This window comes from Arvicola amphibius, chromosome 9 (assembly GCF_903992535.2).
Source record: "Arvicola amphibius chromosome 9, mArvAmp1.2, whole genome shotgun sequence".
Taxonomy (NCBI): Eukaryota; Metazoa; Chordata; class Mammalia; order Rodentia; family Cricetidae; genus Arvicola; species Arvicola amphibius.
The window spans coordinates 115,479,526-115,493,395 of NC_052055.2; the positions used below are offsets into that span (position 1 = coordinate 115,479,526).

The 13,870-nt window shown below is 49.1% G+C and overlaps 1 protein-coding gene across 2 annotated transcripts in view; it reads right to left on the minus strand.

Moving 5' to 3' along the window:
* Cabin1 (calcineurin binding protein 1) overlaps positions 1-13,870 on the minus strand; it is a 130,078-nt gene that overhangs the window by 67,815 nt on the left and 48,393 nt on the right. For both annotated transcript variants that reach the window (XM_038341128.1, XM_038341127.1), the window contains exons 23-26: positions 12,929-13,190; positions 7,707-7,967; positions 5,850-6,001; positions 4,316-4,494 (exon numbers count right to left, since the gene is read on the minus strand). In XM_038341128.1, the coding sequence (XP_038197056.1) occupies positions 4,316-4,494; positions 5,850-6,001; positions 7,707-7,967; positions 12,929-13,190 (854 nt within the window). The remainder of the gene's footprint in view (positions 1-4,315; positions 4,495-5,849; positions 6,002-7,706; positions 7,968-12,928; positions 13,191-13,870) is intronic.

Consider the following 13,870-nt stretch of genomic DNA (forward strand, 5'->3'; position numbering starts at 1 on the left):
AGCCAAAACTGTTTTCTATTTGTTCTCATAAAGGGAATTCGGTCTCTTAAGGGTCTGTTGCCTTTTCGTTGTTGGTTTAAAAAGAATGACCAAAGCAATGGGAATATAGGCAGGCCTGAACTACCTGCCAGGCAGGGAGACAGAACTGTGGGAGAGAGGCTACCAGTGCCTCTGGATCAGGCCAGAACTGGGGAAATGGGCAGTTGGCAGAAGCCAAGCACATCAAACACACATTCTCGAAATCACAGGACTGGCAAACATGAAGGTGCTCCTGGTCACAGGAGAAGCAGGGAGCCGGACTGAAGGCTGAGCATGCGGTCTGCACTGTTCCCTGAAGCGAGCCGTGACAGGTGCAAGCAGAAAGACAAAGCCTGGAGAACAGAGTGTGGGCAGGGTTAGGGGCAGCACGGGCAATATTGGTGGAGGCAGTGTGGGTGAACGTGAGGATGGAAACACCAGCACACGACAGCGACAAAACGGTGGGTGAGGATGGATGGCTGTGAGGAGGGCGTGGTGCCCACACTCCCTGGGAAGCCCCACCCACAGACCCCTGTTCTTGTCCCCTCTGCAGTTATAGATCATAGATTGTGGCTAAATTTGGCCTTGTGCTCCTAACTAAGCCAGGCCTCTGGGCCATGCAATCTCCCGCTCAGTGCTGATCTTGGTCTGCCCCACTCCTTAGCTGTGTGATGGCTGACTTGAGCCTACTTTCTCTAGGCTTACAGGGCTGTTCTATGCATCTGGCAGTGTTGCCAGAAGACCTAGATGGATCTGGATACACACTGGTTAAGAATCTCAGACCATCCACAGGGGAAGCCCTCTGATTTCTGAGGCCCTTCCTGGCTTTGACATTCTCAAGTGACACTGAGTGTGATAGGCGACAGCAAGGCTCTCCATCCTATAGATACTGCTATGGGCATATCCTCAAAGTCAATTAAGCCAGGTCAAATGAAAGCCAAAGCCATTTAGGAACAGTCCTGCTCCATCATCCTTCACTGGGGCACCTCCAACAAGAACAAAACACAGAAATTCTATCTGTACAGTCAGCCTCACAAGCCTGGAAGAGACTTTGACCATACTCTCAACTCTGTCCCAATAAGCAGGAAGCCCTGCCTGCTCTCAGCTTTTCTTTTAGGGAAACAAGGCCACTGTCAAGCCTGATGGTGGCTGTGAAGATGGAGACATGCCACCACCCTGCAGGCACCTGCCTGTAACCTGGCACTGAGAGTATGTAGTGCTATGTGGAGACGCCTAACTGCTCATGCATGCCCACATGTGCAGACACCTAGTATGTGGGGCAAAACAAGATTCTACTCAACTATTCCCTTCTGCCATTTGACATGTGTACACAGCGACCACTGGAAGCCCCCTAAAGGTTATAATGTACTTCTCATGTCATTTCCCTAGACAGGAAGTCTCAATATGAAGTATATGGGCCAATTCCTGGAGATGCACAGAAGGAAGCTAGTTGAGATGGGAAAACAGCTGTATCAGCTGGACACTCCATCTCTCCCTCTCTGTTTCAGTCTGCTCAGTCTAGGGTGTCCTTGTGACCTTGCTAACAAGAGCTGCGTGTGATGGCCGGCTACTGTGGCCTCGGGGGCCAATCTTAAAGCTTTCGCCAAATGTGATAGACTGCAAGAAGTGTCTACCTTTAGTGCAGGGAACACAAGGTTGCAAGTCAGAGTTCAGACAGTGAAGCTGGGTCTTAGGAAGGAGCTACTATCAAATGGCAAGTTAGTCATATCCACCTGATGATTCATTTGGCACTGCCTACACCTCTTTTGAGGCCACACTCCAGCTAGAAAGTTGGGGTAGAAACCAAGACTGATGAAATAACCCAGGACCTGGGCTTCTCACTCTATGAGGTACTACCCAGTTCATGTACCTGCTTCACTGATTATCTGAAGAACTGCATCTAGGAAGAGGCCAGACTGTGAAATATTTTTAATACCCTTGAAGCAAACCAAAAAAGGCCCATGTCTAAGGAAGCTGAGCTTGTAATCAAGGGAGCTAGGCTGGAATTCAGAGGTCTGACTCCAGGGCCTAGACTGCCCTTGCCCCTCCATATGACCTCTAACAACTCCCTAGTCAAAGTGACACTGAGCTAGAAGCACCCAGCACTCTAGCTGCACTGGGAATGTGACTGACTCTAGAGGAAGTAATAATACCCCTGTCATCAATCAGATCATGAGACAGGAGTAGCGGTGGGTAGTGTGGCTTCAAGCTACCAACAAATAAATGCCTTGACTTGCTTGCTGCTGCCTAAGGTCTAGACCTTTCCCTAGAGACTGAGAAACTGATGAAAAGGTCACTACAACATCTGAAGAGCACAACTATTTTAGGGCTCTAATTACTTTCCTGTTATAGACATTTCTTTAGGGATGCAGAGGGTGAAGAGGCTGGAGGTTCTGAAAGCATATTTCTCTATACAGTGGGGCTGGACAAAAATGGGGTGTGGGAACACAGTGGCTTCAGTTAGCAGGAATAATTTTGAAACCACTGAAAGTATATCCAAGCTTATTTATTCTGCAAACTTCCAGAACAAATAGTTAGGTTAGCACCATAAACATGCCATGCCCAGTAGCCAGTTCCTGAACTCTGCAGTAGCCCCCAATAGCTCTATGGTCGCACATGTGCCCACACGGGTTATAAGACCTTATGTGCCAAGTGATGACATGGGCTCCTCAAAGCATGATCAACCCTGTGGGCTGATAGCTGAGCTCATGGCACCTGCAATCTGAGCTGGTGGGGGTGGAGGTGGGGCTACAGAGCTGGTACAGGTCCTCCCCGGCCCAGAAGCACATGACAGGGTCACAGCACAAACCACTGAAAAAGGCGGTCCTCTCTCCTGAGAACGTTGGCATGGTAGGGGAATCCTCACCAGAAGTATCTAGCAGAGACTCACAAGAGCAAGGGTCTACTTGTGTTTTCTCAGTATCTTCAAGAGTCAGGGATTGGAAGAGTGTTGTTCTCCCAATTAACTGGAATTAACTAAGAAGGGCAAGAGGCTCTCAGGTAGGGAGATCTGCTGAGCTGGAGACTGGATGACCTAGAGGTCAGCTCCTCTCATTTCTGCTCTGGAGAGCTGTAAACACAGGGACTTATCAAAGACAACCCAGTGGGAGGTGATGGAGACACAGCACACACACAGGTTCTCAGGCTCTTTACAATACACATGCTGTAGGCCTAAACCAAACCTACGAGGGATGCTCAAGTACACTGTTCTTCCAAGAAGTTACCAAAACGCCAGTCCCAGAGGAGAGGAATGAGAAACCCTAGCCACTGTGCCATCCTTCCCTGGAGCTTTTCTGAAACTGACTTCAGCGCAGTGAGCTCTCTAGGAATCTGTATACCAGGCAGGCCACAACAGGCTGCTGGAGCCAAGACAGAGAGTAGTCCTGCCCCCTCAGCTCTCTGCTGGACGGCAAAATGAGAGCAACCATAGCATCCAGAATCCACCCTTCCCTTCTCCTAAGAACCACCTGACATGGGAAGAGCCCTGGTGCCAATCCTACCCCACTCAGGAGGGTCCCATCACCACCCTGGAAGGCAGAGCAAGGCCTATTTGCCCACAGCCAGATGAAATGAGTGACATGGGAGTGAGGGTGCCTTCGGCATTATTATCACCTCTCTAATGCCCACTTTAATGACCATCTAAGTCCATCAATTTGCTGATCCCAAGTACTCGGTCACCAGCTTGTTACTACACAGGTGAGAACACGGAGAGATTAAGCTATAGGCCAGCATGCAAGCCTCCTAATGTTAGTAAGGGATGTGACTGAATAGTCGCCACCTGCCTCATCCCATATGGGGCAGCCTTACAAACGTCCTACTTGATCCATCAGCATCCATCTGCATGCCCAAGGGTGACAGATTCAGTTAGTTATGGCCCACCTACAACCACCAAAGAACAGAGGGCCATGACAAGGTGCCGCAGTTGGCTGTAGGCCACATGGAGCTGACAGTGCAAAGAATCACTCCAGGCAGCGTACAGGGTCTTCCAAATGTCATTCAAAGAAGACATTACATTTTGCAGGTAGGAAAATGTAAGCTCAAAGTAAGCTGCCCTAGCCAGACCTGCTCTTCCCCGGCCTCCCAAGTGGGCTAGTGGCAGATGGCGACTCTGAGCATGTCTTGGAAGCACAAGAAGCACCGTGAATCCATGAGATAAATGAACAGCCGCAACATTGCCCGTGTCACTCCAGACCCAATACCCCCCTCAACAAAACAAAGCGACAAATAAAGTCGCTCAAGCACCCTCCCCACAATTGGTGTGCCACCATGGGCACAGTAGGGAGAACAGGCACTATACCGTCCGGCGTCGCCTGCTGATGGGGTTTTTTACATTTGACGTAATCGTGGTCAATCGGAGTGGCTGTGTAAGGTGGGGATGTCAGACCTGGGCCAGAGGAGGAGGGGAGGGAGGCTCCGGGGCCCGGCAGTGTCCCAGCTGAAGAGTGGGAGTCCTCATCCACCAGGCAGGCCTTCTCCCTGTGGGACAGAGGTACAAATCAAAGTCCACACTATGATGAAATAAATGCACTACTATGGGCCAGCACCCTTCCCAGGGTCTGCGGCTGTGAGTTAGGGTCAGAGAAAGAAGGCAGTTTCACCATGGAGCCTGGCACTTGGTAAGGGTTCTTCAGAGAACAAGCAAGAAGTCAGTGTCAGGGAGAGCATGCTTATATTCTTGTCCAGTCAGCACTTGAAATGAGAAGGGATAGAAAGTTTCCCTTTTCTGAATTCTAACCCACAAACGCAAGCAACCCACACTGCGGAGGCTCCTTCACAAGCAGCTGCACCTTGCTTTTTTGTTTGTTTGTTTGTTTGTTTTAAATTAAAGGAACCTGGAGAGGACTTCAGTGGTAGAACACTTGCCTAGCCTGCACAAGGCCCTGGTCTCAATCCTTTAGTACCACAAAAGCAAAATCATCCTGCAATTGTATGTGTGCAAATAACTGTGTACAAATATACAGAAAACTATTAGAGAAATTAAACTAATGGCCAATTCTGGTGACAAGAGGAGACCTGTCACATTTCAGTCTATGCACGTGTGTCTAATTTCCTGTGACTACAATGTATTCACATATTGCCTGTCTAATTATTTTTTTCTGGACAGAATTACAATCAATGAAAATTTCATTGTACCCTGGAAACCTTTTATGACTAGAAAACACCAGTCGATAACTTTTGAGCACACTGTGCCAACCTAAGTGACCTACCACCAGGTGCTCATCTCTCCCACAGAAGAAACACTGCTTGTGCAGGTTTGCACACTGTTGGCTGGAGGCACAGATCATGTGAACATGATCAGAACATGAACAGAGAGTTCTTAGGGTCAGGCCTGGGAACAGGTTTCTCAGCTGCATAATCCTCAGCCAGGTGGAGTCTCGGAGATGGCATGCTTGCGTTGAATGGAGCAGTGGGGTAAAACATCACAATAAAAGGTGTCTGGCCCCAAGACAACTTGTGTCAGGGAATGAGTGAGGAGACTGTGCCAGGCTCCTGCTTCCTGGCTCTCTCAGCACTGAGGGAAGAGCCTCATGGGCACTCCAGAGAACAGGCTATACACTGAGCCTCAGAGGTCACCCAGCTGGAGTCTTGGGTAAGAGGAAAAAGTAAAAATTAGCATATGACTAGGTTTTGCACAGGACAAAGCTTTGCTCCACTGGAAGGGGAGCAGGGCTGGCTTCTCCCCAGGATTCACCCTTGCCAGTACCACAGAGATTCAACAGAAATAGCTTGGCCCTGCAATCAGACTTCGAGTCCCAGTTTATCCAGAAGCCTCCTCTGAGGGCTTCACTACAGAAGATGAGCCACCCAGGTCCCTGCAAGCCAGTACTCACTTTTCGGAAGCTTTGGGTGTATTCTTCTCCTCGCCCCTGGCAAAAGGTCCTTCTGCTGCTTCCTTCATAAAGCTGACCAGGACCTCCGCAGCAACCCCAGAATCAGGTTTGCCCAGGAGCTTCAGGATGGAAGCATGGAGCCGGAAGTACACCTAGAACAATACCTCGGGCATAATAAGCAGCCTTCCCCAACCTAAGGCCGGTTCCACAGGTGAAGCAGTCATATTGTAAACAGGCTGCTGCTGTTCCGAGACATGCCACTACACGTTGCCTTTTTAGCTTTTAACCCCCCCCCCCCCCCAGCCCTTGCACAAATAAGCCCTGAAAATGAAAAAGGATACTGTCAACATTCTAACTTAAATGTGTACCCAGAATCCAAGCACATGGTGGTGGGGTAATGATAGTAGAAGCAAGTGGGCACTGCCTCAAGATCTGATGTAGCTCAGGCTAGCCTAAACCTTGCCAGGTAGCTGGTGATGGTCTGGAACTCTTGATCCCTGTCTCAACTTCCCAAGTGCAATTATTTTTTTTGTGTGTGGTTACAAAGCTGGCAAATATTAAAAGGAAGCTCTTAGACTGGCCAGAGAACCAAAGTGCTCATCAGTGTCATTCTCTGGAGTAACCCAATGCCTTGGTCAGAACTGTAAGTCATCTACAATTCCATCTTTAAACCTCAGGCCCTGGAAACACTCCTAAGAGCTCTGACCCAAGATGAGGGATGCGTACTTCCTCACACTATCCCGACAAAGTCCGCGAAGAGGCTGTTCAGGTAAGCAAATGCTCTGAGCAGCTGGAAGGCATGGCACAGGCAGGAGAGCTTTCCACCCCTTCTAGTACACCTTGTCCAATGAAAATAGGAGCTGCAAAAACCTACCTACACAGGGATAGGAAAGAACACCTAGACCTTCAAGGACATAGCTAGACTTTTAGTACAGATTATGGGGTGGGGATACCAGGGTCTCTGCAGACTTTCGCAGAGAATTTTATGACTCTCTTAAAAAACAAATGAATACATATAGAATTTATAATCAGGGAAAACAAAAACAAAACAAAAATCAAGCAACAACAACAAAAACGCTGTGCCCACAGAAGCAGGAAAACAGGAAACAGAGTCTGCCTAAATCCTAGGATGTTCAATGGCCATGTGGGACTCGCAGGGTCAGCGCTTGCAGCCTCTGGAAGCTATCATGGTCAGGGTCTTGGGAAGCTCTGAGTCCTGAGCTGAGAAAAGCATCATTAGGCTTCCACTGGCATTCTTTGCTTCCTCACCTCTAAAAGGGTTTGCTGGGCTCCTGGCACTGCAAGGAACAATAAACAGTGTGAGCCTTCATCAACAGTATTCAAGAAATCATAAAAGTGAATCCCGGCAATAGAGCACTGCTCTAGTCTTGAGCAGCAGTGGACAAACACAACACAACACAATGCTCTGTGATCAAAGCAGCCTGCTTTTATCCTGGTTAGCCCAAGCAGAGGTGGAGGCCTCACTTGGCCCGAGGTGCCTATCTGATCCTAGGGACAAGAGTGACCACCGCTTTCCTTCTGCCACGCAACAGGTCTGAATGACTCTGCAGCTACGGATGTTGCACTGTAGGGTAGTGTGAGAACATGTAGGCTGTGAGGGAGGCTGTTTCCTCTGAGAAATGAAAACAAAATACCATCCTCTCCAAAAGAATGGCAAGCACTCTTAGGGAAAGAGAGACCAGCCTTCTTGAATTTAATTGAACATCAAGATGCTGAGCACAGAGATGTTACCAGTGGGGTTGCAAGGGAGTCACTGGGACTGTGAGCTGCATCCCAGAGAGACGGAGTGAGCAGACCCTCCTGCCCTGCCTTCCTACCCTGAACCTGCGGTGTTACCTCCAGGGCTTCCATGGCAAGCTCAGGTGGGTTGTGGTAGTGGATCTTCTTAGGGTAACGGGCAGCCTCCTCGTGCAAGTAGTGGCCAGCCTGCCGGTAGTGCAGCAGGTACACGGTTGGTGGTTGCTGCTGCTTCTCAGCCACCTTGCCCAGCATGTAGTGAATGAGCCATTCCTCCTCATCGCCATCACCCTCACAGTGGGCTGCAGATGTGAAACAGTGCCTGGCTGTCTCCAGCATGCTGTCGCGCCGATCCTCCATCTATAACAAGATCACAACCCTGCAGACTGGCCTTAGGTGCAATGCCTGCGCCTGCCCAGGGATCATGGTTTTCTTGGTTGAAGCCAGCTCACTTGTTCATAGAAGTATGATCCTCTCAGGAAACCTGAGACCCAGAACTGCTGTCCCCATTTCACAGCTGTAGACAAGGAGATGTGGAGCTTGGGAGTTCCTTAAAAGCATGCCACATCCAGAACTGGACTTAAGATTCAGGTCATTGCTCATCAACTCAAAGGTTCTTTCTTTTAGCTTCTTCCTGTAGCACCTAACAGTAGTTTATGAAGTTCCTATTGCCCTCTTTCTAGGTTCCCCATTACAGCCTGCATGGCTATGGTAAAGACTGGCGCCCATCATTCATCAGCATAAGGAGGAAGATATACCTCATCGGTCTTTAAAAAATCAGGCATCCTTTACAGAATGAAGCCCCAACTGCAGGGAGTGAGTGCCTTGCTCCACCATCTCAGTGGGGCAGGCAAGCTGACCTAAGGAAACACGCATGCAGCCCTTGCCCCACAGCCCTGGAGAGAACGGCACCTAGTACCCAATCACAGCACTGGAAACAGTGTGAACCTTTGGAGTAAAACAGCCTCCTGCTTCTCTTCTTTGCACTTTCAAAGAGACATTCTGAACTGTAAAGGCGGATTCCTGAGCTCCATATGAGACACCCTGACTTGGAGCTTATCTTTAGGCAGAGCCTCTAGCCAACCTTTCACAGACAGAGTCTGTGACAAGTTATGACAGAGTCAATTTGTTGCTTTTTCTACTTCTTGGCAGCTGCCAAGCACACATGTGCCTTTATTTCAGAGCTCCCAGGTCAGGGACAGAGTGGAGAATGCTGTGCTTTGGGCATCCTAGGTCTCTGGTCCCTCTTCACTGTGCCCTGGCTTGATGGCAGGGAGGCTGTAGCCTCTTCCCAGCTCACCTTAGGGAGCAGAGCAGGGAGCGTACACAAACACTGGTGTTCAGCAAGGGGAGCTGCTGGGGTCACAAGCATGTGCTCTGTCTCACATGGCACACCTGCCCTACTTATGTTTGCTCGACAGAGGCTTACTTTTGCGAACACTCTATAGCAATAGCTGACTTTGGGGGCCATGTGCTACCCAGATGCTCTGCGAGACATTTTCTAAAAAGAAACTGGCCATCTAGGAACTACAAACCCATCCCCGAGTGAATAAAAAGAATCACAGCACAGGGCCAAGCATGGCACAGGGGCTCTATCACATTCAGGGCCTCTGAAATGGGCCCTGAAGCAAATATGTCTAAGGAAAAGGCAGCTGTTTAAATGTAGTTCTTCTGTTTGAACTGTGTGGCATTGCCAATGTCCCTGTTTATGTTAATTCAGCAGGTGCAACATCCCACAGGAAGAAAAGGGACAGTCACCAAGTGTGTGTCTAGAAGCTCTGCCACTTGACTCCATTCTGGTGTGCCATCTCGGAAGAGATTGGACGCCCTTCCTCATGGCACTTCAGTCTCCCCATGTGCTGGGCTTAAGAAATGGCAGAGGCAGGCATCGTGACCCACCTCTCCAATGCTGCCTCAGAGAACGAATGGCCATCTTTATATGTAGCCTGAAGCTCAGAAAGAACATTAAGTCACTCCCCACAAGTCACTTGGTTAGGAAGTTCTGGTCCCCAGCTCTTTCTCCTGCCTTAGAACTGACATCTCAGGGAATGTTTCCACTTCCCTCATCACCTCCTGCAAGTCTGCAGGTGAAAACTAAAGAGTTCAGGAGCCCAGACGCATCAAACAGGTTCAACAACAGCCCATTTCTCAGACACGGTAAGTCTGGACACAGCTCAAACAACCAAGGGACCGCATCCTAGGAAGTTGCCCCTCCCCACCCCCCGAGATGGAAAGAGTCCAGGAAACACAGGGCAGTCATGCAGGGCAGTATGTGCCCCAGATAAGGAGGCCAAACCTATCCCTTCCCTCAGGGCTCCTGCACCCCTGGGCCTTCTAGCCCCTCCTGCAGTCCTGATACTTAAGGGAGGCAGAAGGCCTGAGAGCAGTTTCAGGATCTGAGCTGCCTGGGATAACAGGGGCCATCAGGCAAACACCACGGTCATCTAGAAGCTGTGAACCTGGGTAGAAGAGAACCAGACCAGGGGAAAAGGTGGGGGGATGTCAAGTCCACCTGTGGGAGCTGTACAAAAAGTGCAGAGAAGGTTCCTCCTGATTCTCAGGATGTATATTTCCTGGAAAGTGTAAGTGTGAAATTTCACCAGGATCAGTACAAGGAAATTAGGGGAGGGATTCTAAGATCTAGGCCACTTTACCTCACTATGTGTCCTTGCAGGATAATTGTGTTCCTAATGTTACAAGGCCACCCATGGAGTCAAGTTCTATAGCAGCAGGTGGAGGGGCATCAGAGGCCATTGAAACACAAACAAATGCAGTAAGTTGTTCCTGTACTGTCAGCTAAGGACTCTACTACACCCATAGAAAGTAACCTGAGGAGGGCTCAACAGTGCAAGCGGAGGGGAAAGGGAAGCCACACACTGCATTTAATAGAACAGTACCTAGGCTGAAAGAAAAAATCAAATAGGCAAATCCTCCTAGATTCTTCTAAATATACACACTTCATGTGTGTAAAAAAGGTTTTGTTTCCTTTTGAAGTCTAGAAAGACACAAATTGAATAAAAGTGTCTTAAAGAAGGTGATGCTTAGTTGAGAGCCACGCAGCACTTCCCCATTGTGTTCTTGTCAGGGCTCAGCCCTGTGGAGCTGTGATATCCGCCTCCGTTAGCAGTGCACTGGAACCCACCTCTAAGGCCACTGCTCTCACATGTCCACCACTGGTGTCAAGTCTATCCCTATGATGTCACATACAAACCATTGGAGAAAAAAATTAAGAAAATAATAAAGGAAAACATAATAACCACCCAGGAACTTACAAAAAGCAAAGCTGTCTGAGGGTTCCTGTGTGTCCTTTTAACAAGCGTCACACCCATGCAAGAGATCAGTCAAATATGGGAGCCACTATTCTCACTCATCTGTAGAGTTCGCACAATCTGGACACTGAAGGAAGAAAAACTTTGGGACCAACTTGCTGAGAGTCTAGAACCCAGAGGCCAACTCCTGAACTGAGGAACTGTAGTGCCGAGCACAGAGGAGGAAGGTAGCATCATTGTGGGAGACCTCAAACAGTAGCAGCAGTAAAGCCTAGTGTTGTGCTCCCAGCATGCCACACTCCCAGGCAAGTGTGACAATCCTGAGCCTTTGTGCACAGGGATTGAGAACTAACACAGTTGGCCACTGCCTGTAAAGAGAAAACCCCTGAAAGGCACAACGAATTCAAACTCCCAGGGAAAGGGAGGCAGCTCCCAAATAAGTCTACGAAAGCAGCTTTCTAAATTTATGCTGCAGAGGTGAAAGGTGTATGTCACATGATCATATAATTGATAGAAAGTTGAGCTCTCCAAGAGTCACATTCTCGGCATTGTCAAAGTTCTAGTTACATAAGATTCAGGAGACATTTCACTATTAATTTTTTCATAGAGCCCAATGGCATCTTTTATTCACTACTTATTACAGTAACTCAGTCCTCATTAGCAGATGGACTTCCTGACTCCCCAGGGCTGAGGTCCTCAAACAGTGGCCTTGTATTCACTGCAGACTGTTAGGGATGTGACTCAGATTATAAAGAGGCCATCTCTAGTGGTGAAATGTACTGCTGCATTCGTCACCATGCTTTCCAATATCATTTGAAGAGTTCAAAGGCTCTGAGAGCCTGTGTCTTACTCTGCAGGGTCTTGAAGGCAATAGGGGCCTTGGCACAATGTCAGTCCACCCTCAAGGAGACAGTGCTTTCAGAGGACTGCAGTGGCGTCTGCCAAGGGTGTCCTCAGCCCTCCACCAGTGTCACAGCACTGTTAGCATCATCTTGCCTGGGTTTTAATCACAGATGATCAGTGCAAAACCTGAGACCAAGTACTGCCTACCTGATTAGTCAGCTCCTTCAACACCCTGCTCTGCTCTGCGACCTTTCTGAGCTGAGACACCTTGTTGTCCTGCAGGCCTAGCGTGAGGGTAGCTCTGTGGCAGTGTGCGCTCAGCAGGCACAGGACCTGGGTCTGATCCACAGCAACCTTCACGCCTGCCTAAACAAACCCTAAACATGTCAGCATGAGTCCTCCATTTCCATCTGAAGGAAACGACGGTGCTCTTGCAGAGCAGTGACTACAGGTCAGATCCCAGATCTTGCACTAGAGACGCCACACACCAAGAAACTGAAAACCCTAATGCCAGGTAAGGATTTTTACCATGGCCCCAAAAGTCCTTTGGAGCAAAAAGGGAAGAATGTCTACTTCAGATGGCCGACATCTCCTCTCTACCACTCAACTACACTCACACTGATGACCAGCTGGTCAGGTCACAACAGTTTACCTCTGAAATTCCTGCCAATGGACTAGGTGTAATGGATTAATAAAAATTGCTGTGGATCCCCGAGTAGCTGCAGTGGCAGAAACGCTGCAGGTCCCTGAGCGGCCGCAGGTCTTTGAGGTGGCTGTAGAGAGGCCCATGGTGGCGGCAGGTGAGAGACAGATGGATAGGCATGCCATGCAGAGTGAGGTTGGATATTTATTTAGTGGTTATGTAAGGGAGGGGAGAAGGGGGGAAGAGCAGAGAGGGAGGGTGGGAGAGAGAGAGAGAAGAGAGAAGGGAGAGAAGGGAGAGATGGAAGCTGCCTCTCCGAGAGAGAGACAGAAAAAAGAAATCAGGCTGGAAGCTGAAGATCAGCCTGTCTCAGCAGATGGGGGAGGGAGTGGGCGTGGCTTGTCTCTTAAAGAGACAGAACAATCATTACACTAGGTACCCAAGACCAAGAACCAAGTTATTACTGAGCAGGATACATGTGTGTGAGGGTAAGAACAAAGAACACAAGGGCCCCTAGGGCAGTCTAGCTAGAGGACTGCAAGCCCTTCGGCAGCACCCCTTCTCACCTGCTGTACAAGCTCCGGAGGCAGCTCGGCTCTCCACTGCTTCAGCTGGCGGGAAGCAAAGGAGTGTAAGGCATAGGACATGGTGCCATACTCAATCCACAAGGACAAATTAGAGCTGTCAATCTCGAGGGCTCTCCGGAAGCAGTTCAGAACAGGTGTGGCATGTTTCCAGATGGGTCCATCGCTCTTCAGTTCATTGGAGTTCAGCTTATCCTGAATTCGGCTGGCCCGGGCCAGAGCCATGCCTGCCCAGGAATCGAACCTAGGGTAGTGACAAAAATGCCAGCTAAAAACACTGCTGTTCCAAGGGCATGGTGGTCAGGCAGACATTGTGGGAGTTCTGCTCCACACATGGCTCAAAGCCCAACTCAGCCATTCTACAGTCTGGATCATGACCTCTCCTTGTCGTGGCCTTGATCCCTCCATCATTACATGTATTTAATGCATGAGGATGAAGGATGGTGTGCTAGGAGACAAAATGTTTCTTCTGTGTCCTTTGGCAAGCAGCCGATGACTGCTCTTGTAGATGGGCTTTGGGGCTCTATTCCCTATCAGTAAAGGGTCTCCCAGGGCATTGCACTGGTAGAAGGGAACAACACTCCTAAAAAGCCTCACAAGAGAGGTCCAGCTGAGGCAATTAAAAAAAAAAAAAAAAAAAAAAAAAAAAAAAAAAACAAAAAACAAAAAAAAACAAAACAAAACTTATTTCAGTGTCTTTTCCTCCTGAGGCTCATATTTTCACCAAGCAGGAACTCAGGGAACGGAACAGAGAAGCGTGGGCCCCAGCCACTCAGTTTATTCCTATTGTTTCTCAGCTCAGATCCCTGCAATAAAATGAACAAGATGGCAGGTAATGGCTGGGACCTGATGGTTGAGACCACCCGAGAGAAGCTAAGGCAGCAGAACACACAAGATTCGGGGAGAAGATAAGGAGCCATGGAG